This window comes from Bufo bufo, chromosome 1 (assembly GCF_905171765.1).
Source record: "Bufo bufo chromosome 1, aBufBuf1.1, whole genome shotgun sequence".
NCBI classification, from domain to species: domain Eukaryota; kingdom Metazoa; phylum Chordata; class Amphibia; order Anura; family Bufonidae; genus Bufo; species Bufo bufo.
The window spans coordinates 203,353,548-203,378,331 of NC_053389.1; the positions used below are offsets into that span (position 1 = coordinate 203,353,548).

The following is a 24,784-nucleotide window of genomic DNA, read 5'->3' on the forward strand; positions in this document are numbered from 1 at the left end:
GCCATGCCCCTTAACAGTGACCTCCACAGCACCTTGCCCCCTTAACAGTGACCTCCACAGTGCTCTGCCCCCCTAATAATCTCCAAGGCATCCTGCCCACTTAACTGTGACCTTTACAGTGCCCTGCCCCTTAACAGTGAGCTCCAAAGCACCCCACCCCCTTATAAATTACCTCCACAGTGCCCTGCCCCCTTCACAGTGACCTCCACTGCACCCCATCCCCTTAACAATGACCCCCACAGCACTCTTCTCTTTAACATTTACCTCCACAGTGCTCTGCCTCCCTAATAATCTCCAAGGCATCCTGCCCCCTTAACTGTGACCTTCACAGTGCCCTGCCCCTTAACAGTGACCTCCAAAGCACCCCACCCCCCTTATAAATTAGCTCCACAGTGCCCTGCCCCCTTCACAGTGACCTCCACAGCGCCCACCCTCTTAACAGTGACTTCCACAGCACCAGACCCCCTTAACAGTGACCTAAACAGTGCCCCGCCCCCTTAACAATGACCATCACAGCACCCACCCCCTTACAAGTGACCTTAACAGTGCCCTGCTCCTTAACAGGGACCTCCACAGCACTTGCCCTCTTAATAGTGACTTCCACAGCACCCCGCCCCTTAACTGTGAACTTCACAGTGCTTTACCCATTTGACAATGACCTCCACAGCACCCCGCTCACTTAACTATGACCTTCACTGCACCCCGACCCCTTAACAATGACCTCCAAAGCACCCCACCCCTTAACAGTGACTTATAATAGTGAAATAAAAATGGCAGAGTTGTTTTGGAAACCTGGTGTAAAATATGAGTATCTCAAGAATGCTATGTCCTAGAGAGCTGAGACCTGTACGTAAACCTTCCCAGACACCCGATGTACCCATGTGCCAAATTTAGTGTCCAGCGGTTCAGGCGTCTAGATGCCTATAGAGGACAGACAGGCAAACAGACATTGACTCTGACTTTGTTTAGGCACTGCTGCTCTGATACTCCCTGCCAGTGCAGCCTCTACATCATGTTTTGGGTACAGTAATGACATGCCCGTATACTGCATGGAACTGTTGAGGCCAGTGATTGGTTGCTGTGGTAACATGTAGTAAATGGGCACGTCACCACTGTAGTCCAGAAAACTATAGTTATGCCTGTCAGAATTTAGGACAAGAGTAGAGTAGAGTGAAGTATAGGGCCACTATACAGTTGTAGTCTAGAGAGAGAGTGTTAAAGGGGTTGTGTCACTTCAGCAAATAGCATTTATCATGTAGACACATTTAGTTTCAAAAAATAATTTATTTGAGATTATAGTATTTAGAAATGCTTCAATAGATTATTACAATATGTGTCAATATTGCAAATATAGACAAAATCAGTAGTTATTGGCAAAAAGAATGTAGACACATTTAATACATGGCACTTCCTAATGTATTGTGATAATCCAAACTGCTTCCTTTGCTGGCTGGATTCATTTTTCCATTACATTATACCCAGCACGTATCCATGGTTATGACCACCCTGCAATTCATCACTGGTGGTCATGCTTGCACACTACAGGAAAAAGCACCATCCTATGTGTGCTCCCATGGTCCTGACCACCAAATAGGCCAGCCCTTTTTCCTATAGTGTGCAAGCAAGACCACCACTGATGAATTGCAGGGTGGTAGTAACCGAGGAAACGAGCAGAGTATAATGTGATGGAAAAATGAATCCAGCCATCCAGCAAAGGAAACAATATGGATAATAACAATAAATTAGGAAGTGTCTTATATTAACTTCTTCTACATAATAAATGCTATTTGCTGAAGTGAGACAACTCCTTTAAGACTGAAGATGATTATACTGTGTAGTTAGGAGAGAGAGGTAGAAAGATAGCACAGGAAGTACCAACAAAAAAGTTTAATGTATATAAAACTAATTCTTTAATTTGTACCTTTAAAATTAAACCTACAGACGACAGATCATGAACAAATAAAACTATCAGGGACCGGCAATATGTCACTTGTAGTCTTGGAATTGCTGGGAGGACTGAGTGGGTGCATTATTTATCTGTGTGTTTATGGATATTATTACCACATTGTGTTATATGGAACAGACTCACGTCCATCTGTCACCATCCACAGTAGTCACTGGGGACGATTAGGACTTATCACAAATTGGTGATCAGGCAGCCACGCTGTTTATTATAAGTCTGCACAACACTACTTAGCAGTTTTCTGCTCACTTCACTAGGTGCACACACAATGTGGCTGTCTGTATTACCACATATCAATTGTTCCCTGCCAGCGTTCATGCACTGTGGCTATTTGTATCTCCTCATTCAAATAACTCACTGCCAGCGTACATACAATGTGGCTATACATCACCACCTGCAGATTATTCGCTGCCAGTGTTCATATAATGTGGCTATTTGTCTCACCACGTACAAATTCACTGCCAGTGTTCACACAATATGGCTATTTGCATTACCACATGCGGATTGTTCACTCATATACAGGAGGAAGCTAGGTGGATACATAGGCTACGGTCACTGAGTCCGAGCGGCCTTAATGAAGGCTTTTCGTATACTGCCTTTATCTAGTGAACTGCCATTGCAAATATATACTGGCATGTATTCATAGGATCATTGACCCATAGGACAAATTGCCACTATATCTGTTACTATGGATCATATACGTTAGATGGGGTCATAAGGTTATAGACCCATTAAATAAACTGAGAGACGGTTGATCATGTCTCTGTACGCCCCCTGTTTGGTCATGTCATAAACCCAGGATTCAAACCTGGACCCACCAGATCCTAATGAATTTATAATAAGGGGACCTTTACCTACATCCAGGAATCCACTATACAGTTAATAAATATGCGCTAGGATGAAAAAAGTGATTATAATAACTAATACAGGCAACGGCCACTTTATGAATGTACATTATGCACAGTGATATATCATATTATTAGTACATACCTTGGACACCCAGTTGGTGGCTCGTGTTGGGTGGATTGTGTTCTGGTGTTTGCTTGATGATGCGGACTGATGCGATGCCGGTGTTTGTGGATGGTATACTAATATGAGAGAAATATATGGAACGATTACTGTTTAATCCCGATAACTAGAAGTACTATCTATCGCGATCCTAACACTGTTAGAATGATTGCGATTGTACTGTGCCTTTGATCCAACTGTTAAGATGTGAGTACAAGTGATTATGTATTTTCTACTGTGCAGTCTTACCATCATTGAGATGTATAGAAGTGCCGCTGCTCTGCTGTAAAATGAATGCACATTGAAAGGCTGTAGTGATGCAGGCAAAAAAAAAGAAGGGGAGTGGCTAACGCTTGGTGACGAGCGTGCCGCTCCTCCCACTGGAGAGGTCAGGTCCAGTAGATCTGGAGGTTATTGGTGGAGAGTTCCAGGGCGGGGTCTGAATGACTATGTAAGAGGGCGTCTAACAGCGCGCGATCACTATTACCCCTATTCCCCTGACAAAGTCGCAACAGCGGCGAAACATTTCGGGAGGGGCAGTAATTATGTATGTGTGATTTTAGACAGGGCTGAGCAATAGAAACAATACATCATCTGAGGATAGATTGAGTGACTGAGTGGATGCATGTGTGGATGGGCTGGAATGCCGGCAGATAGTAATCTGAGTGTGGTGATACAAACAGCCACATTTCACAAACGATGGCAGTGATTAATCGGCATGTGGTGATACAAAAAAGCCATATTGTGTGAACGCTGGCAGTGAATCTGCATGTGGTGTTACAAATAGCCACATTATATGAACACTGGCAGCGAATAATCTGCAGGTGGTGATATATAGCCACATTGTATGTACGCTGGCAGTGAGTTATTTGAATGAGGCGATACAAATGGCCACAGTGTATAACTGCCGCAAGTGAGCAATTTGAATGTGGTAATACAAATAGCCACAGTGCATGAACGCTGGCAGGGAACAATTGATATGTGGTAATACAGACAGCCACATTGTGTGTGCACCTAGTGAAGTGAGCAGAAAACTGCTAAGTAGTGTTGTGCAGACTTAAAATAAACAGTGTGGCTGCCTGATCGCCAATTTGTGATAAGTCCTAATCGTCCCCAGTGGCTACTGTGGATGGTGACAGATGGACGTGAGTCTGTTCCATATAACACAATGTGGTAATAATATCCATAAACACACAGATAAATAAAGCACCCACTCAGTCCTCCCAGCAATTCCAAGACTACAAGTGACATATTGCCGGTCCCTGATAGTTTTAATTGTTCATGATCTGTAATCTGTAGGTTTAATTTTAAAGGTACAAATTAAAGAATTAGTTTTATATACATTAAACTTTTTTGTTGGTACCCCTAAAGGGATTTTTTGGTCTGGATGACCTTTTGTATAATAAGTGAATTTTCATCCCGAGGGCTTCAACCTAGGGCTCATTTTGTTGTTTATATAGCTCAGGAAGGCTACACAATGATGAGGGGAGTAGGACATAGTGGACTGTATTGGGGAGGGGGGGTTGTGATGTATTTTTCAAATTGTATATATATAGCATTTACAATAAGAACAGCCCTCTTCACAGTTTAGTGGTAGTTACTCCCCTAAAAGTGATAATTATCTTTTATACAGTACCAGCATATTGTGCAGCATTTCCACTCATGTTCCACTCAGAGGGAACATGTATGGACAAAATCATACATTACAGGGTAACATACTAAGCAATTCAAACAATGCAAGGGCCCTGCTCACCAAAGCTTCCAATTTGTGAGGAAATAGAGTGACACAAAAGGTTAAAGTGCGGTGCCCTAGAGAACTAATACAAAGGGTTAATTACTGCTTAAAAGATTAATTTAATGTTTCTGGGTTAAATGTCATTTGTTGTCAAGTCACATATCATTATGTACTGTGTATACCTAATAACAATGCATGGGCAAAATATATGTAGTTAACACTGGCACAGGCATGGACTTGGCCCACACCCTGGTTAATGGAGTCTTAGGACTGCAGAACTATAGACAAGACCTACATGTGCAAGCTTCTGAAAATAGGACAGAGTACAGATAACCTTTTATCTCTGAGGCTACAGCTGAGAGAGAAAATATATTATTATGAGAGTACCCCTGATAGAAAGAGAACAGACAACCATAGAAGGTCCAGAACCATCAAGGTTGTGCAAGATAACATCATTAAGGTACTGCTCGTTTATGCAATTTAGGACTTTATTGCTGTGGAAGGAGCTCATTGCTTCCAACACCTGGATCTAGATCTGGATCTAGATCTGCATCCCTCAGGTCAGGAATTGTAGAAAGAGTTAACAAGAACAGAATATCATGTCTGTAGTTATTTGGAAAGACTGCAAAGTGTCCTTTGTAGAGTCAGGGATAATTACTGTTAGCATCATTGTTGCTCCCCACACATAGCTATTGGCAGAAGACTACTGTATACTGTGCCTTGCTGCTATATGTACTACTGTGCGCATCAGAACCTACTGTATTTCCTCTCCTGACAAATCTCTAAATGCTTGTATGCCCTATATAATAATTCTGAAGCATCTACTTGTATGTCTCTATGTTAGGCTACCCCTCTATCCCTCTAAAATGATATGAATTGCCAGCAGTCTACAATAAAGGTCACTGACAGAGCTTATTTGATAGAGTATACAAAATAATATTTTTTTCTATTTATATGTGTCATCACAACTGTACACTTTCTTTTATCAAGAATAATGGTTTGTTATTCCTATTGTATTATAGGTACTACATGGGTACAAGAGATCTTTTCTCTCATTTATAGCAATGGGGATCCTACACCAGTAAAAACAAGTTTAAGCTGGGATCGTGTGCCTTGGCTTGAACAGCATAGTGGACGAAAGCAGCTTGAGAACAGACCGTCCCCTAGACTTATCACAACACATCTTCCTTTCCATCTGTTTCCACAATCATTCTTCAAGACCAAAGCAAAGGTTTGTAGTAAAGAGTAAATATCATGATTCAATCTAAAGATCAACAAATTGATTCTACTGGTTCAGGATTCGTTCTGTATTTCTCAAAAAGTTTGGATTCACACGAAGCTGAATTTTTTGTGATTTGTTTCAGGTGAATTAGAAAGAGAGAGAAGAGAGAGAGCCCAGTATATTATGCAAAGGAGCTGTCCTACTGAAATGAATTGGGACAGCAGAGCATTTTTTACACCTGCTCACTTCTGCACAGTGAGCTGGTAAACAATGAGGAGAACACAGCATCCATATAAGCACTACATTATCTTGACACAGCTGATTGGCAGGGATGCCTTCCAGCCTTTTAATCATGCTTCTGTAGCAAAACTAAGAAAATAGCTAAGCCAACCTCACATCTGCAATTAGCTCAATAGAAAAGCCCTTCATTAGAGCAAAGCAGATAGTAACAGCTTTTCTAGATGCAGGGGCTTGGGGGTGAACCTCTGAGAGGGTCCTATTTCTATTATGGAGACCAGTTGATATACTGTATGTAATGACTGTAATACTGCGCATACATGCTCTGCATACTAGGGGCTCTCCATAATAAGAAAGAGTACCCCTTAGACTATGCATATATATTGTTGAGAAGGACAGAATAGTATACTAGGTTCTCTCCTCTCTCTCGGTTCAGAACAAATTAAAAAAATTGGCGAACTTGAAACAAACTGAATCTTGAAAGGTTTGCTCATTTCTAATACAATCCCCATAAGACATGTCCACTGCAAGGTGAATATCATTTCTCATCTCCTACAAAACTAAATGCAAACCAATGCTGTTATAAAACACTTCATGACAAAATATATTGTGGGGAACGTGAAAATTTGTCCAGGTTCAACAATTTCATTTCCTGCATGTAAGATGAAGAATAATACGCCAATATCAATCTCTGTTTCTTTACTCATTGCTATATACAGTATGAGGGAAATATGGTTCCAAAAAATAAAATTTGCCCTGGTTTGCTTATTTTTATACCCAAGTACAAAGAGATTTGTTAAAGTCTACATATTTTTAGCCCATAACAGCAGACATGGTGCCCTTATTATAGTATACACTTTATACAGTTCCTACAATTAAAAAACTATATTTTTTCTCTTTGCAATTAACAATTTCTAATAATTTTACCTGCTTGTATGTAGGTAGTCTACACAATCCGGGATCCTAGAGATATTTGTGTTTCCCTTTTCTACTTCTCCAAAATTGCACAATTTATGGAATACAAGGATGACTTCCAGGATTTTGTCTCTTTATTTCTAAGTAAAGACAGTAAGTATTTAATGTCAGATGATTTAACAAAGTGACATTATTTTTTTTAAATGATCCTCAAGGGGAATACTGGAATATCTCTATTTCTCCTTTAATGTATTTACATCAGTCAACTAGTAAAAATCCATTGATAAATTTCCTGCTTTCCTTCCATTAGAAAGCTGGCTGCCTGAAGCCACCAGTAGGGGGAGCTTAGTACATAGGATATTATTTAGTTGCAATTTGCTGGAAGCTGAAATAATCTCTTTGCATTCAGCTCCTAGTGTTAGGCATATAAAAATGTTGTGTTTTTTCCTTTTGTGAAAAGAAAGAAGGAGTTTAGCGTTGAGCAGTTGTGTGGTCTGCTTCAATTGTAGATCCACTGCCTACTGGAGCAGTGACAGTATGCACTGCCATTACATCCTCTTACATCTGGTGGCATTAGAGGCAGAGCTTGTTAAGAGCTCATTTGCATCCCTTTCTTGCACTGCCATTGGCATATGAACAGTCGCCGCTCCAGAAGCTCAAGCAAAGCCTTTCCACTTGCGTCACTACTTTGAGCAGCAATGCAAGCACGAGATTATCAGGGATGGCTGATATGTCTGGCTCATCTCTAATTCTTGTACAATTATGGTCTACTAATGTTCATTCTATGGTATATATTTTGTGGATACAAGTGTATGCCTCATTATACAGTATGCATTGTTTGATTCCTGTGGACAGCTGCTGTAATTATCTATAAGAGAAAAATCAGCCAATCACTTTTAAACAGCTTTGGCGACCGAAGAACATTTTAAAAAATGTGTTACTTTATCATCAGCAAAGTAGTTGAGGAATTGCTTGGCATTTTTGTATGTCTAAAATGAAATGTTGTTAACAGTGGAGGGACATTTTTCAATGTGATAAATATCTGGTATTTAGTCTTCCTTGTGTAGCTGCTATATAACAGTCCATTAGGGTCGTGTCACACACAGCTTTCTCTGGCTGTTTTATATGCTGTTTTGTGAGACAAAACCAGAAGTGGATCCAGCAGGAAAGAGAGACATAATTACTACTTTTATCTTTCTCATTCCCTTTCCAACCCTCTTCTAGAACTGCATCAAAAACTACCACAAAAAAATGTACGTGACACTACTGTTAGTGTGGTGATGAATACAGCTTCAACAAAGCTAGCAGTTTTTGATGGTCTTTTGAGCCAAAAGCCAGAAGTGGATTCAACAGGCATGGACATATGAAGACTTATACGCTTCTCCTTCCTCCTGGATCCACTTCTGGCTAAAAATGGTTCAAAAAGTGCCTCAAAAAATGTCTTTTTTTTAACTTTATGTGACAATATCTGTAAAGAATAAATTAAGGCAACTGGACTTACTGTAGATTTCTTGAAAACGTTTCACTCATTCTTCCAACGAGCTTTCTCAATTCTGAGTGACTGTACAAGAATTCTCTGGGAATAAATATGTAACTGAATCAACATCTGATAATTATACCCAGCATGGGGTCAGTGGTCATTATACCAAGCATGGGGTCAAAGGTGTTGATTCGATTATCCTAATTGGAGTCAGTAGGTGATAATGACTATAAAGGATTTCCTGGCATCATGACCGGGTACCTCTGTTGATGGATGCTCCTAGCGCTTCCCGAGGACTCCAAGCACGCCACTCGACACCGATACCACCACAGGAACAAGGAACAGGAACAGCTCTTACAAGAGCTAGGAGTTATAGCCAGGGGAATATACAGCGTATAGCAATCCCCATACACATGAGATGAGGTTCTATGTTGAATATAAAACAGGAACTCTTCATTGAACACACCAGCATTGACTTATATACACATTTTCCAACAAGGGTACCACCCCTGTGGACCTTGTTGGGAACTGAGGACATGACATAGCAGCCAATCCTTTACAGCTTTACAGTTTAAACACAAAAACGAACCCTATTCAACAAACAAAATGGCATTGTCTGTGACGCAATTAACAATGAACAACATGCAAACAGACATCATCCATAATGAATAAATAGGGGGAGAGGAGACACATGTGATGGGATTATCTCCTGAGTGTATCATAGGGTGATCTGCTCATCTAGGAGTCGGCTGCTCTTATAGTCAGCTATATTAATCCCATCACTAACACAATCAGTGGGAGTCCCAGTGCAGAGTTAACCCTTTTTGTGTTGCTGAATCCACACCATGCACCTTTAATGGGCAATAGGAAATATGTGGCATATAAATTCCACACATAAATCAGAGTTCATAGTTTCTTGTAACCCCAAAAGGTCGGAGGGGGTCTCCATAGTTCTGGGTCCATAGTCCGTAGGAAGGAGGCTGGCCCTCAGGCTTCTCCAGCAGCCCCAGTGACGGTTCAGTCCGTCACATTTCTCCCCTCCCAACAGTAGACTAACCAGGTACCTGACTTCCTGTCTGTCGGGGCCTGAGTTAGTCGAGTAGCCCACCCATGAACAAACACTGGTCCTGTTGAACTCTGGGGCCTGGCTCTGTATGTCCCCAGCTGTTGAGTGGGAATTTGCTACTCCTTGTTTCATTGTTGTTCTCTAGCTTGGAGCTGTGGGTACTTGATTGGCAGAGGCCGACTGCGCTCTGCCCAGATGCCAGCTCTTCCGCTGGGATGGGGTCAGGGAATCCTACCCCAAGGACCTTGTTGCGGATCAGCTGTGGAGAGGATGGAGCGCTCACCTCCTCCTCCTGGCATTCCTGCAGGGTTGGTGGGGGATTTTTACCGGCCGTCCAGCATCCCGGTAGACCTGGTGCAGAGACTGCGGTCCTATCTGCACCATCGGAGTAAGGGGTGCTGTCTCCCTGTTGTTGGGGAGAGAAACCGGTTGTCTCCTCTCCCTTCAAGGTACACTGCCACTGGGGAATGAAGACTATGCTCTTCTCTCCCTGCAAAACATACTGCCGCTGGGGAGCCGGACCGACTGTCCCTACTCCCTGAAAATCCGGCTGCTGTTGGGGATCTGGGCCGACTTCCCAGCATCCCTGTAGGGCCGGTGGAGAGACCTCGGTCAAATCTCCACTGTTGTGGGCATTACTGTCTCCCCCTGGTACGTTAAGCTGCCGCTGGGGAGAGGGGGTAACAAGCTCCTCTCCTATACATACTTCCAGCCGCTGGGGAGGGCGACCGACCGTCTCCGCTCCCAATACAGTGTCCTGCTGCTGGGGAAAGGAGACTGGGCTCTCTATTCCCTGCTGGACACTCTGCCACTGGGGTGGGAGGACAAAGCTCTTCTCTCCCAATAAAACACTCTGCTGCTGGGGGACAGGACCGACTGTCTCTGCCCCCTGTAACTCAGCCTGCCGCTGGGGAATGGAGACTGGGCTCCCAATTCCCAATAAATCACATTGCCGCTGGGGGACAGGACCGACTGTCTCTGCCCCCTGTAACTCAGCCTGCCGCTAGGGAATGGAGACTGGGCTCCCAATTCCCAATAAATCACATTGCCGCTGGGGCACAGGACCGACTGTCTCTGCCCCCTGTAACTCAGCCTGCCACTGGGAAATGGAGACTGGGCTCCCAATTCCCAATAAATCACATTGCTGCTGGGGGACAGGACCGACTGTCTCTGCCCCCTGTAACTCAGCCTGCCGCTGGGGAATGGAGACTGGGCTCCCAATTCCCAATAAATCACATTGCTGCTGGGGGACAGGACCGACTGTCTCTGCCCCCTGTAACTCAGCCTGCCACTGGGGAATGGAGACTGGGCTCCCAATTCCCAATAAATCACATTGCCGCTGGGAGACAGGACGACTGTCTCTGCCCCCTGTAACTCAGCCTGCCTGTCACGACCATGCTCATGGTCGTGACTCCTGGACCCGCATGCTGTTGCCACGGTCTGGTCTTGTTATCAATCACAGGTGAGGGTTGAAGTATGTGGCCTCACATCTGGTTGCCGCTGGCAACATGCTGTTATTCGCAGTGTAGTGGCCTGAGCTGTTGCTAGGCAGCTTGCTGTTAAGGGCATGCGGTTGCACCTGGCAACCTCTCTTCGTAGGTGTGCCTTTTGTCTATATGGTGTGCACTGTGACATTTTCCCTTCACTTGCGGTTGCTCGCGGTAACGTGTGGTGTTGTGTGCATGTGGTGGTGCCGTCTCGGCCTTTTGGCTGATTCCCAGGACATGGTTGCCACGCATGCCGTTGCCGGCGGTAACAGGGGGAGTGTGGTGTTTATGTGTGTATTTCCCTTTAAGTGGTTTCCGTTCTTTGCCTGGTGTAGGAAGGGTTAACTCCCTTCCTAGTGTGTGAACACTGGGTGTGTCTGTGCGTGGGTGTGGCTACTTGGGCTATTTAGCCTCTGCTGGATGCCTGTAGCTGAGGGGTACTTCAGCCATGTTTATGCTGGAGTCATCCTCCTGGTATTATACCATCTATCCTGTGAGGGCCACCCTTGTGGTCATAAGATATGTTTAGACATTGTTGTTCTGTTGTTAATATATGTCTAGTGGTGTCTCTATGTTTATTGCAGCTTATGGGTGTCTGGGTTCCTGTGTGCTTTGTGTGTGTGCTGTGTCCTTTTGTGTTTGGTGTGGACATTAGCACTTGAGCCTGGGTTCCAGTCTCTGTTTCTGTGGCAGGTAGGTGTGGTACTAGTTTCACTACCTGCCATTGCCATATGTCTGTAAATGTTCCCCCTTCCTTGCAGCTTGGCCAGTTAGACACTTGTTCGTCCGTGTTTAGGAGGAATAGGTCGTCTTACCCTGCTCCTAGTCCAGGGATTTCCTCAGGGCTAGTAGGGACCCTAGGTTCCGGAGTATGAGCCCTCCTACCATCTGGGTTGGCTCATACAGTTAGGAGTCAGGGTCAGAATTAGGGATGCGTTAGGAGGTGACCTGCTCCCTGATCCTGTCGTCCTGGCCTAGCAGCTACCCTTATCAGAGATACCGCACGGCTGAAGGTTTCCCCCACTTCCAGCCATGACACTGCTGGGGAATGGAGACTGGGCTTCCAATTCCCAATAAATCACATTGCCGCTGGGGGACAGGACCGACTGTCTCTGCCCCCTGTAACTCAGCCTGCCGCTGGGGAATGGAGACTGGGCTCCCAATTCCCTGCAGGACCGGTGAAGAGACCTCGGTCCTATCTCCACCGGCTCTTCCCAGTAAACCTCCACAATATCTTCCCAGCTGAAGGGGTCTGGCTCTGGGTCTGTCACTCTGCTATCCTGCTGAGCCTTCTCACTGGAGTGGAACAGCTGCTGGTAGCCTTGTTCCAGCTCCATCTCCCGGGTCACCAGGTGGACCAGGTCATGCTCAATCTCATGAGTGTTGTCCCAGTCAAACCTGCTCTCCCTCCATTCCAAGAGATCATGGAACCGGGCTTGTGTAGGGCTCCCAAACTCCAGCTCTGAAAAAGTCTCCCAAAACAAGCCAGGACCATCAAACTCATCTCCCTCTGGCTTGTCATGCTCAGCTGTCCTGGGTAGGTACTGTGCCACAAACCACCAGAGCGCCTGGTAGGCATCTTCCAGCCACAGCTCCTGCCATATGAGGTGTTCCAATTTCTTTATCCATTCCTCCCGGGGCTGCTCTACCAGGAAGGGCATCCGCAGGGCTACTCGCTTCTGCAACCGCTGGTCTTCCGTGGGGAGTCTCTCATCCCGCAGATACTCCACAATACCCAGTGCCTGGTACCTGATGCCTTTGTGGACTGCATCTCGGTCATCCATGACACCCTCATCCTACTCCGCTGCTGTTTCCATTCTGTTGCTCTTAGGGTCGCTGTACTGGGACATGCATTGCCCCCAACTTGTAAATCCATGGAATGGTGTCTCCTGTAGCTGTTCCTCTGGTTGTGGGAACAATCCCGCCGCTTGCCACCAATGTAAAGGATTTCCTGGCACCCTGACCGGGTACCTCCGTTGATGGTGGCTCCTAGCGCTTCCCGAGGACTCCAAGCACACCACTCGACACCGATACCACCACAGGAACAAGAACAGCTCTTACAAGAGCTAGAAGTTATAGCCAGGGGAGTATACAGCGTGTAGCAATCCCCATACACATGAGACGGGGCTTTATGTTAAATGTAAAACAGGAACTCTTTATTGAGCACACCAGCATTGACTTATATACACATTTTCCAACAAGGGTACCACCCCCGTGAACCTGGTTGGGAACTGAGGACATGACATAGCAGCCAATCCTTTACAGCTTTACAGTTTAAACACAAAAACTAACCCTATTCAACAAACAAAATGGCATTGTCTGTTACGCAATTAACAATGAACAACATGCAAACAGACATCTTCACCCCCTCCATAATGAATAAATTGGGGGAGAGGAGACACATGTGATGGGATTATCTCCTGAGTGTATCATAGGGTGATCTGCTCATCTAGGAGTCGGCTGCTCTTATAGTCAGCTATATTAATCCCATCACTAACACAATCAGTGGGACTCTCAGTGCAGAGTTAACCTTTTTGTGTTGCTGAATCCACACCATGCACCTTTAATTGGCAATAGGAAATATGTGGCATATAAATTCCACACATAAATCCGGGTTCATAGTTTCTTGTAACCCCAAAAGGTCTGAGGGAGTCTCCATAGTTCTGGGTCCATAGTCCGTAGGAAGGAGGCTGGCCCTCAGGATTCTTCAGCAGCCCCAGTGATGGTTCAGTCCGTCACAATGACCTCCCAGAAAAAGGTGTCAAGACAGCATTGTATGTGGAAGACAATAGATGTCTAACCACCCCCCCCCCCCCCGCCTCTATTCAAGCTTGGCTTCAGCCGTGTACTTACATCTAAAAGAAACAGGTCACACCTTTGAAGACAGTCAAGTACGTGTTTTGGATAAGGAGGCTGATTGGTACAAACGAGGTGTGAAGGAGGCCATCTACGTAAAAAATGGAGAAGCCAAGCTTGAATAGAGGCGGGGGGGTCAGACATCTATTGTCTGCCACATACAATGCTGTCTTGACACCTTTTTCTGGGAGGTCATTATCACCAACTGACTCCAATTAGGATAATGGAATCAACACCTTTGACCCCATGCTTGGTATAATGACCTCTGACCCCATGCTGGGTATAATTATCAGATGTTGATTCAGTTACATATTTATTCCCAGAGAATTCTTGTAAAGTCACTCAGAATTGAGAAAGCTCGTTGGAAGAACGAGTGAAACGTTTTCAAGAAATCTACAGTAAGTCCAGTTGCCTTGATTTATTCTTTACAGATATACCATGACCTGGATAAATAAGAACCTTCACAGACTTTATGTGATAATATCCTATATGTGGTTACACACTACGGCCCTGATTTATAAAGGTCTGCGTGTGTTGCGCTTCATAACTTACCTTCCTTCTCAAGCTCTCCATGTAGCGGATGGAAATATATGGCAGCTTGGAGATTCCGTAGATTTCAGAAATAATTTACACTAGTTTCTGGCTTAAATAATGATGAACTAATCAATAGTCCAACCCTCGCAACGCCCTCACTCTACCCTTGACCTGCACCCTTTTCATAGACTTAGCAAGTGCAGCGTTAAATGCAGATTGCAACTACAAAAATCACAAATGCATTCAAAAGTATAAAATCTGGTGGATTTGCAACTTTTCTATGCCAAAAAGAATCATGGATGCAGCCTTTTTTGGCATTATTTTCAGCCAGATGTGAGTCAGTAGGAAATTAAAAATGCCCTACAAACACTGCATTTTTGTAGTAATGTTTTTTTATTTTTATTTTTTTATTACAGCATGCTCTTGTTGTGGCTTTATTTTTTTTTTAGCTACTTTCCCATAGATTTTTCTATAGGGAAAAAAATGTATGAAAAAAGGAACACAAGAAAACACAATCTGTGTAAAAAAAAGAGTCACCCCAAAAATACGTTTGTAAAAAAGCAGGACCTTTATGACATTTTCTACAATCTAAACAATTGTACCCCCCCCCTAAAAAAATAGGGATGCAGGACCCTTATAAATCCAAACCTGTAACCATTCTTACTAATACACCTGTGTTCGTAACAGTCTGAAATTGGCAAAACTGATTGGATAGTGGCAGATTGTGCAGGGACACACGCCCAATTGGTAACATCCATCTGGACCTTCATTGCAAACTGCTAGTAATTCATTTATACCATCTAGCAGCAATATTAAAGGAATCTCACAACAAAGAGTCATAAGAATAGATGCTATAACATTTTTATTATGGGGGTAGGGGAGGCAAGTAATTGTGAAATCAGACATGTCAGGAGAGGGTTACAGGTCTTCGTTTAATATCATTGCTAATTGGTTGTGCATAGATTATTATTTTTTTCTTCGTAGTTATATTTGGCGGCTGGTTTAAACATGTGAAAGGATGGCTAACAATTAAAGATAACCCAAACCTGCTTATTCTGTCATATGAAGATTTGATTAAGGTATCCCCTTCTACTTACAATTATTTAGGAACTGATTGTATTTCATTAACATACTAATTGGTGCTTACTGGGTTTTAAACCCCAGTGTTTTTGCAGGAAGACAAAAACTACTCTTGAAGAGTGTAATCTGGCATGCTGTCCCCCTAATGGACAATTATATATTTACCTAAAATAATCATACCCCTCTTACTCATAACTGAGATTCTTAATATCTATTATGTTTGCTTAACATAGTCAGTGTGACACCTATGCATTTCTGCACCTGTGCTTGACCACAAATTTAAGCCAAACTGTGAGTGTAGCAGCATCACAGGACATAAGATAAAGTTAGTCTGGGTGGTCAGACCTGTGATTGGGCCAGGATTTGCTGCAGTAATAAACTAAATGCAACTCTTTTATGCTGTGTGAAATTTGCCTTAAAAGGGTTGTCCAGCGGTATTACATTTTTTACATATATCGTCGCTTACAGAGGGTAACAATTAAAAATAAGCCAAGCTTACCCTCACCCAACCCTTACCACTGCTGTTCTGACACTTACCTGTGCTAACTGCTCTGCACTTCCTGGTCCTGGTTCAATATACAAGAATTGCCAGGATAACTTTCTCAGCCACTCACTGGCTCAGGAGGGTCACCCCTATGCTAGTGACTGGATAATAAGCAGTCATCTCCAGTAATTTCCTGTGAATAGGATCAGAAGTGGATACTGGAGAGCATTAGGCACTGGTAATGGTTGTAAAGGTAGCAGCAGGGGATTGATGAAGGAGCTTAAGGGGTTTTCCAGGATTTTACAAGAGGGGGTTTGACACCCTATACCTTCGCTGATCAGGTGTTCTGCAGTAGCTCTGATGATGGAATTTGGCACCAGAACTACAAAGCTATGTCCGCTGTGTAGTGGACAGAGCTGATTATTACATTTAGGCTCCCTTTGAAGTAAATGGGAGCAATGCTGCAGTAACCAGATCCATCCACTACACAACCGGCGGAACTGTGCAATTCTGGCACTGACTTTTTATGCTAGGGAGCTACTTTGAAACATCATGTTACGGGTGCAAGGTGTTGTAACTTTCCTAATCAGATATTGATTGTCTATCCTGGACAACCCCTTTAAGTTTTTTTTTTTTTTTATCCACTGTGATTGATGTATTAAAAAGGTAATGCTGCCGGACAAGTCCCTTTTTAGCATATATTTGATATTTGATTTTCCAAACAGAGCCCATTGATTACATGTATGATGTATATATTGATGATTTTGTTTGTTTTTAATAGATAAAAATGCTGATTAACATCTGTCTTTTGTTTTAGGATTTGAAAGGCAATGTTATTAAAATTAGTAAATTCCTGGGAAAAGAGCTGGATGATGCTGCCATAGACTCTGTAGTAGAACATTCTTCTTTCCAAGCAATGAAAGCCAACCCCATGTCCAACTATTGTCACGTGCCTAATGACATTTTTGACAAAAATATTGGAGCATTTCACAGAAAAGGTATATGACAAGAACAGTTTTAAATATACAACCTACAAAAGTATGACCTAGAGATGAGAGGATCAATTCTAAATGAATAGGATTTGTTACAAATTTCACAACAAAATCATCTGCCAAATAAATTCAGTTTTTTTATTTGTTGCATAAAAATACTTTACTGTGAAAAATGGGGAAACAGGAGGGAGGAAGAAGATGAAGGATCACATGACAATAGTAGAAAAAGGAGGAAGCTTGTCCTGATTGGCTCAGGGCCTGACAATAACTGATCAGCCAATCAGGGGGCACTCTGCAGACAGGTCCTTATGCTCAGAAGGGAGGAACTCCTTTCTGTTTCCAGCTAGTCTTGTGAAAGGATGTGTTATGGCAGTAGCTGTCAAAAAATAATTGCAGACACAAGCTGGTTACTGGGGACACTATAGGGACACTGTAGGGAGAGAATCTAGAGATATAATTGGGTAGATTTTAGAGTTTTATCTGGGAAAGTGTAGCATAGAGAGTGAGTGAGGGACTGGTCACTGTCTCAGTTGTTCATATAGATGGCTGGCAAGTAGTGTTGAGCGCGAATATTCGTATTACGAATTTTTATCGAGAATTCGCAAATATTTAGAATATAGTGTTATATATTCGTAATGATAAATATTCATTTTTATTTTAACACAGTACACATCAGGTGATCATCCCTCTCTTCTTCTAGCTTGTGGGCCAATGAGAAGGCTCACAGTTTAGCAACATCCCTAGCAACCAATAGGAAAGTTGCCTACCCCTCACTATATAAGAACCTCCCTATCAGCTATTTTCTAAAGTTTATTGCAGTTATGAAAGAGACAGCAGTGTCATTGCTGCGCTCTGTGCTTTGTGTTATTACATTAGACAGATAACTTATATATAGATAGTTAGAGGGATATAGTCAGTGTAGGTTAGATTGATCTATAGTGAAAGGCGTTAGGTAGTGTGATAGGTTCTGCTGTCCATACATACATGTTACAGACATAGTGCTGTGATGTCACAAGTTGCACGTATTGTGAAAAATATGCGCATCATTAATTGCAGAAAATTCGCAAGCGCAAATATATTGAAGCACTCTATCTGCATATAAAGCTATTCTAATGTTCTGCCGTGCCAACCATGTTCTTCAGTCTCAGGAAACTTATACCAGCTTGAAAAATGTAGCATAAGTGACCCACGCCGGTATTTTGCGCGCATTACGCGAATATTACATTGCTGATTTTCGCAATCAAGAATATAATCTCCAATTCTCGAATTCACAAATATATGACGAATATTCTGCAACATATTCGCGAAATTTTGCGAATTCGAATATTGCCCCTGCCGCTCATTACTACTGGCAAGTTCTGCATCACAAAATCTGTCAAGAAACTCAGATTTTTCTGTATGAATATTTCTTTAAAAAGAAAATAGTTTCTACAGTTCATAGGTTTATTGCAAGCACTGCAACAGCAAGCACTGAGGAATTTCTCCCTTTTTTCCAAAAAGGTGTTTGTATTTACCATTTGCAATTGAGCATTTAATTGCATTATAAGTGTGTTATTGAATGCTTTGTATATAACTGCAGGATATTGATCAGTGTTTCATAGTAAAAGCATTTTGCTAGAATAACGCCATTATTATACCTGTGTTACTGAACATGTTATATATGACTGCAAAATAACAGGTAGTTACAGCAAAAGCATTTTACTGCAATAACGCAATTATTATACTCGTGTTACTGAAAGCATTGTATATTATTGCAAAAATATTTTACTGCAATAACAGTATTATTATACCTATGTTATTGAATGTGTTGTACACTCACCTAAAGAATTATTAGGAACACCTGTTCTATTTCTCATTAATGCAATTATCTAGTCAACCAATCACATGGCAGTTGCTTCAATGCATTTAGGGGGGTGCTCCTGGTCAAGACAATCTCCTGAACTCCAAACTGAATGTCAGAATGGGAAAGAAAGGTGATTTAAGCAATTTTGAGCGTGGCATGGTTGTTGGTGCCAGACGGGCCGGTCTGAGTATTTCACAATCTGCTCAGTTACTGGGATTTTCACGCACAACCATTTCTAGGGTTTACAAAGAATGGTGTGAAAAGGGAAAAACATCCAGTATGCGGCAGTCCTGTGGGCAAAAATGCCTTGTGGATGCTAGAGGTCAGAGGAGAATGGGCCGACTGATTCAAGCTGATAGAAGAGCAACGTTGACTGAAATAACCACTCGTTACAACCGAGGTATGCAGCAAAGCATTTGTGAAGCCACAACACGCACAACCTTGAGGCGGATGGGCTACAACAGCAGAAGACCCCACCGTGTACCACTCATCTCCACTACAAATAGGAAAAAGAGGCTACAATTTGCATGAGCTCACCAAAATTGGACTGTTGAAGACTGGAAAAATGTTGCCTGGTCTGATGAGTCTTGATTTCTGTTGAGACATTCAAATGGTAGAGTCCGAATTTGGCGTAAACAGAATGAGAACATGTATCCATCCTCTGATGGCTACTTCCAGCAGGATAATGCACCATGTCACAAAGCTCGAATCATTTCAAATTGGTTTCTTGAACATGAAAATGAGTTCACTGTACTAAAATGGCCCCCACAGTCACCAGATCTCAACCCAGTAGAGCATCTTTGGGATGTGGTGGAACGGGAGCTTCGTGCCCTGGATGTGCATCCCTCAAATCTCCATCAACTGCAAGATGCTATCCTATCAATATGGGCCAACATTTCTAAAGAATGCTATCAGCACCTTGTTGAATCAATGCCACGTAGAATTAAGGCAGTTCTGAAGGCAAAAGGGGGTCCAACACCGTATTAGTATGGTGTTCCTAATAATTCTTTAGGTGAGTGTATATTACTGCAAGATAATGGGTAGTTACAGTAAAAGCATTTTACTGCAAATACGCTATTATTATTGTTAGGTGAGCAGTCCATGCCCGCAACTGCCCTGCTAATTACCATGACAAATCTCAGCCTGATAGAACGTTAAATATGAAAATAATAACGTTTTTATTAGAATCAATCAAAAGGGTAATAGATAAAATCAGGCATACAGGGAATCAGAAGTGCGGAGAGGGATCAGGTAATAGACCGTCCAACACTCTGAAGGCCTGACTAGAAACCTGTGTATCAGGCTAACACTCGGTGTTGGAACACACTGATGAAGGTTTAGCCTGTAGCAACAGGATAATAATAACACTGCACTTAGTACAGGGACTAACAATGCTGATCTAATCCACTTGACCAGACCTGGGCAAACTACGGCCCGCGGTCCGTATACGGCCCTGCGGACCTTTTAATCCGGCCCCCGGGCGGAGCGAGAGGCGTGCCAAGCAACGATACCCCTCCTCCGCGAATGAAGAGGACTTCCGACTCGGCGTGCTGCGTGTGGCATGGCGCGGTGGCAGGGAGGCAGCGTCAGCGGCAGTACTGTCTAGGTAAGACACAGCAGGGGGGGGGGTGCCTCGTGCGAGCCGTACCCGGGACCCGGACGGCCGCATTTATTCCCTTCTCTGTAACAGCGCAGCGCCCGCGGCTCTCATAGTATCGGCTGTGACTGTCTGACACTGACAGTCACAGAGCCGACAAGCATGAAGCTGCGGCCGCCTCCCCCTGTGCTGTGTGTAGTCAGTGTGACTAACACATGGCTGATCATCTCTGAGCATTACGTTTCTAAAGGCAAGGGGGGGGGGGGAGGGGTGTGTACTATTGTAAGGGGGGGGGGGGTGTTCTGTACACAAGGGGACAATGGCTGGATTCACAGGGGACAATGGCTGGATTCACAGGCGACAATGGCTGGATTCACAGGGGGACAATGGCTGGATTCACAGGGGACAATGGCTGGATTCACATGGGGACAATGGCTGGATTCACAGTGGGACAATTGCTGGATTCACAGGGGGACAATGGCTGGATTCACAGGGGGACAATGGCTGGATTCACAGGGGGACAATGGCTGGATTCACAGGGGGACAATGGCTGGATTCACAGGGGACAATGGCTGGATTCACATGGGGACAATGGCTGGATTCACAGGGGGACAATGGCTGGATTCACAGGGGACAATGGCTGGATTCACAGGGGACAATGGCTGGATTCACAGGGGACAATGGCTGGATTCACAGGGGGACAATGGCTGGATTCACAGGGGGACAATGGCTGGATTCACAGGGGGACAATGGCTGGATTCACAGGGGACAATGGCTGGATTCACATGGGGACAATGGCTGGATTCACAGGGGGACAATGGCTGGATTCACAGGGGGACAATGGCTGGATTCACAGGGGACAATGGCTGGATTCACAGGGGACAATGGCTGGATTCACAGGGGACAATGGCTGGATTCACAGGGGGACAATGGCTGGATTCACAGGGGGACAATGGCTGGATTCACAGGGGGACAATGGCTGGATTCACAGGGGACAATGGCTGGATTCACAGGGGACAATGGCTGGATTCACAGGGGACAATGGCTGGATTCACAGGGGACAATGGCTGGATTCACAGGGGACAATGGCTGGATTCACATTGGACAATGGCTGGATTCACAGGGGGACAATGGCTGGATTCACAGGGGACAATGGCTGGATTCACATGGGGACAATGGCTGGATTCACAGGGGACAATGGCTGGATTCACAGGGGACAATGGCTGGATTCACAGGGGGACAATGGCTTTCACTAATATGAGTCACAAATAGTGAAAAATGTTCATTGTTTTGGGAAATTTTGTTTAATAAATTTAAATTTTTTTCTTGTAAGGCAACCTCACTTTTTCATTGTTTAACTATAACAAGTACTCGTACCAGTTGTCCAACAATGATATTTACTGCTTTTTATAAAGAAATACAATTGATTTTATGCAGTATTGAGTTTAGCCTTTTGGCCCGGCCCTCCAAAATATTTTCAGTTTCTCATGTGGCCCCATCGAAAAAATAATTGCCCACCCCTGCACTTGACAATTCCTGATGCTCTGTGTGTTGAGCTATTCAGTGGATGGTCAGCACGGTTAAAGCAGCTATAATGGGTCCTGGTGCACCCTATTAGCGCTACCCTGATAAGTGAGCGGTATATAACACTTCAATACGCTCAAAGCCAGACAGACAGCCCTCTCCGCACTTCTGATTCCCTGTATGCCTGATTTTATCTATTACCCTTTTGATTGATTCTAATAAAAACTTTATTATTTTCATATTTAACGTTCTATCAGGCTGAGATTTAACATTTCCATTGAACGTGTACCGCCATAATTACCTTATACTGTGAATTAATTACCATGACACCCAGAGACCTGTCCCAGCTGCTGTCTCGATTGCTCCCATCTCTGTTCCCTTACAGCACTCAAGCGCTCACCTATGGCCTCTTAAAGGGTCAGTGTGTGCATCTACAAATCCTTTCCTAGCCAATGGCTGAGGTTCCCTTGGTATATAAGGCATTCTCAGCATGGGGGAGGGGGTTCCTGAGCTTTTGGTTTTATAGTTTCTAGTTACCAGCAAAGTTGTGATTTCTTGTCTGACTACTCATGTACTGTATCTTGCCTGTCTAACAATTCTGCTCCTTGCCGCCTGCCCCAACCCTGGATTTGTTATTTGAAATATGCACACACTTAGCCTACCCTGACCTTGGACTGTGCTCAGACTACTTCTTGCTTGATTCCTTGGAGCTCAGCTATGCTCTTGCATCTTGCCTGCGTTATCTCTGCTTTATCTCTCACCTGTGTTTCTTTGTTTACTTGCACCACCTGACTTCCAGTACCTCTAGTTTCTCAATGTCAAGTTTATCTACTTGGTCTGTATTGTCCATGTATCTGTCTAGTAACAAGCCTTTTCTTGTTGTTTGAGTCTGCTCACTAATGTAATCCTGTGTCTACCCGTATCTTCATGTTTCTCTACGGATAGGTCACCCAAAACTGTCTAAGCACCTGTTCACACATACCAGTTGTTTTAGTGCAGGCATCCTCAACCTGCGGCCCTCCAGCTGTTTTAAAACTACAACTCCCACAATGCCCTGCTGTAGTCTGATACATACCTGTAGGCTGTTCGGGCATGCTGGGAGTTGTAGTTTTGCAACAGCTGGAGGGCCACAGTTTGAGGATGCCTGTTTTAGTGTGTTTTCTTTATCCTGTGCTCCTGGTGCTTGCCGACCACACTGGGACTATTCCAGGATGTAGCGACCTGGTTGTTTCCCCACACTGAAGTCCAGATCCCTGACAGGGATTAAAGGGTTAGCCTTAAGTCAAACCAGTTGGTTGGCACAGTTGGTCCACACTCACTAATCCGTGACTATTATACCTGTGTTATTAAACATGTTGTATAATACTGCAAGATACTGTTAGTGTTATTAAAAACATTGTTCATTACTGCAAGATAACTGGTAGTTACAGCAAACATATTTTACTGCAGTAACACAATTATTATACCCATGTTATTGAACGCCTTTTTTACTTTACTTTATTGAAATAATGCAACTATTATACGTGTGATTGAACGCATTGTATATAACTGCCAAATACTGTTCAGTGTTATAGTAAACCAATTTTAATACAATAATGGCAGTATTACACCAATGTCATTGTATATTCAGACATTTAAACCAGACCACATCATTCAGCCATGTCTTGTCTCTGCAGGGTCTTCCACACAAACATATTATGTCCCTCAGTTTTCTATCATCCTCCACACCCTAGTGCTCTAACAGTGTTATCCTGCAGCTACCTCTAATATTGTGCCCGCTATTTTCCGCAATGCCACAAAATACTATAAAGCAGAAATAATAGTGTCATACAGGTAGTCCCCCCATACTAATAATGCTCCCCAAATCCCCATCAATAGTATTTATTCTGTGCCAAACTGTTTTCATTAGTGACAGTGCCCCCTACAGTACCACAAATAGTGGTAATGCTACCCAAGAGTGCCCCCAATAGCAGCAATGCCCTCCATATTGTGCCCAATAATAATTCCCCACTCTGTAATCCCAGTATTAATAATGCCATCATAGTGCCCAGTAGAATCCCCCCCCTAGCATCCTCATAAATAACAAGGCCTCTATATAAGGAACCCCTATAGAGCCCAGAGTAGTAATAAAGCCTATAGTGGCCCTAGTATTTATAATGCCCCCTGTAGTAGCCTCCATATTTATAAAGCTTCAATGTGCACCTCCAGTATTTAAAATGGCCACCTGCACTTATAACCCCTTTGTATTATAATGCTCCTATAGTTGTAGTATGTATAATGCTCTCTGCAGTTCCCATATGTACAACGCCTCAATATTATAATGCCCCCCTGGAGTGTCTTCTGTATTATAATGCCCCCCCTGTAGTGCCCTGTATATTATAATGCCCCCCTTCTGTAGTGTTCAGGCCTGTAATGCCACCCTGCAATGTTCCAGCTTGTGAGTAGAGATGTCGCGAACATAAAATTTTCCATTCGCGAACGGCTAACGCGAATTTCCGCAAATGTTCACGAACGGGCGAACCGGGCGAACCGCCATAGACTTCAGTAGGCAGGCGAATTTTAAAACCCACAGGGACTCTTTCTGGCCACAATAGTGATGGAAAAGTTGTTTCAAGGTGACTAACACCTGGACTGTGGCATGCCGGAGGGGGATCCATGGCAAAACTCCCATGGAAAATTACGTAGTTGATGCAGAGTCGAGTTTTAATCCATAAAGGGCATAAATCACCTAACATTCCTAAATTGTTTGGAATAACGTGCT

The 24,784-nt window shown here is 43.6% G+C and overlaps 1 protein-coding gene across 1 annotated transcript in view; it reads left to right on the forward strand.

Moving 5' to 3' along the window:
• LOC120986919 (sulfotransferase 2B1-like) overlaps positions 1-24,784 on the forward strand; it is a 74,563-nt gene that overhangs the window by 41,379 nt on the left and 8,400 nt on the right. The window contains exons 2-5 of the mRNA XM_040415600.1: positions 5,729-5,937; positions 7,107-7,233; positions 15,488-15,582; positions 16,885-17,065. Of these exons, the coding sequence (XP_040271534.1) occupies positions 5,729-5,937; positions 7,107-7,233; positions 15,488-15,582; positions 16,885-17,065 (612 nt within the window). The remainder of the gene's footprint in view (positions 1-5,728; positions 5,938-7,106; positions 7,234-15,487; positions 15,583-16,884; positions 17,066-24,784) is intronic.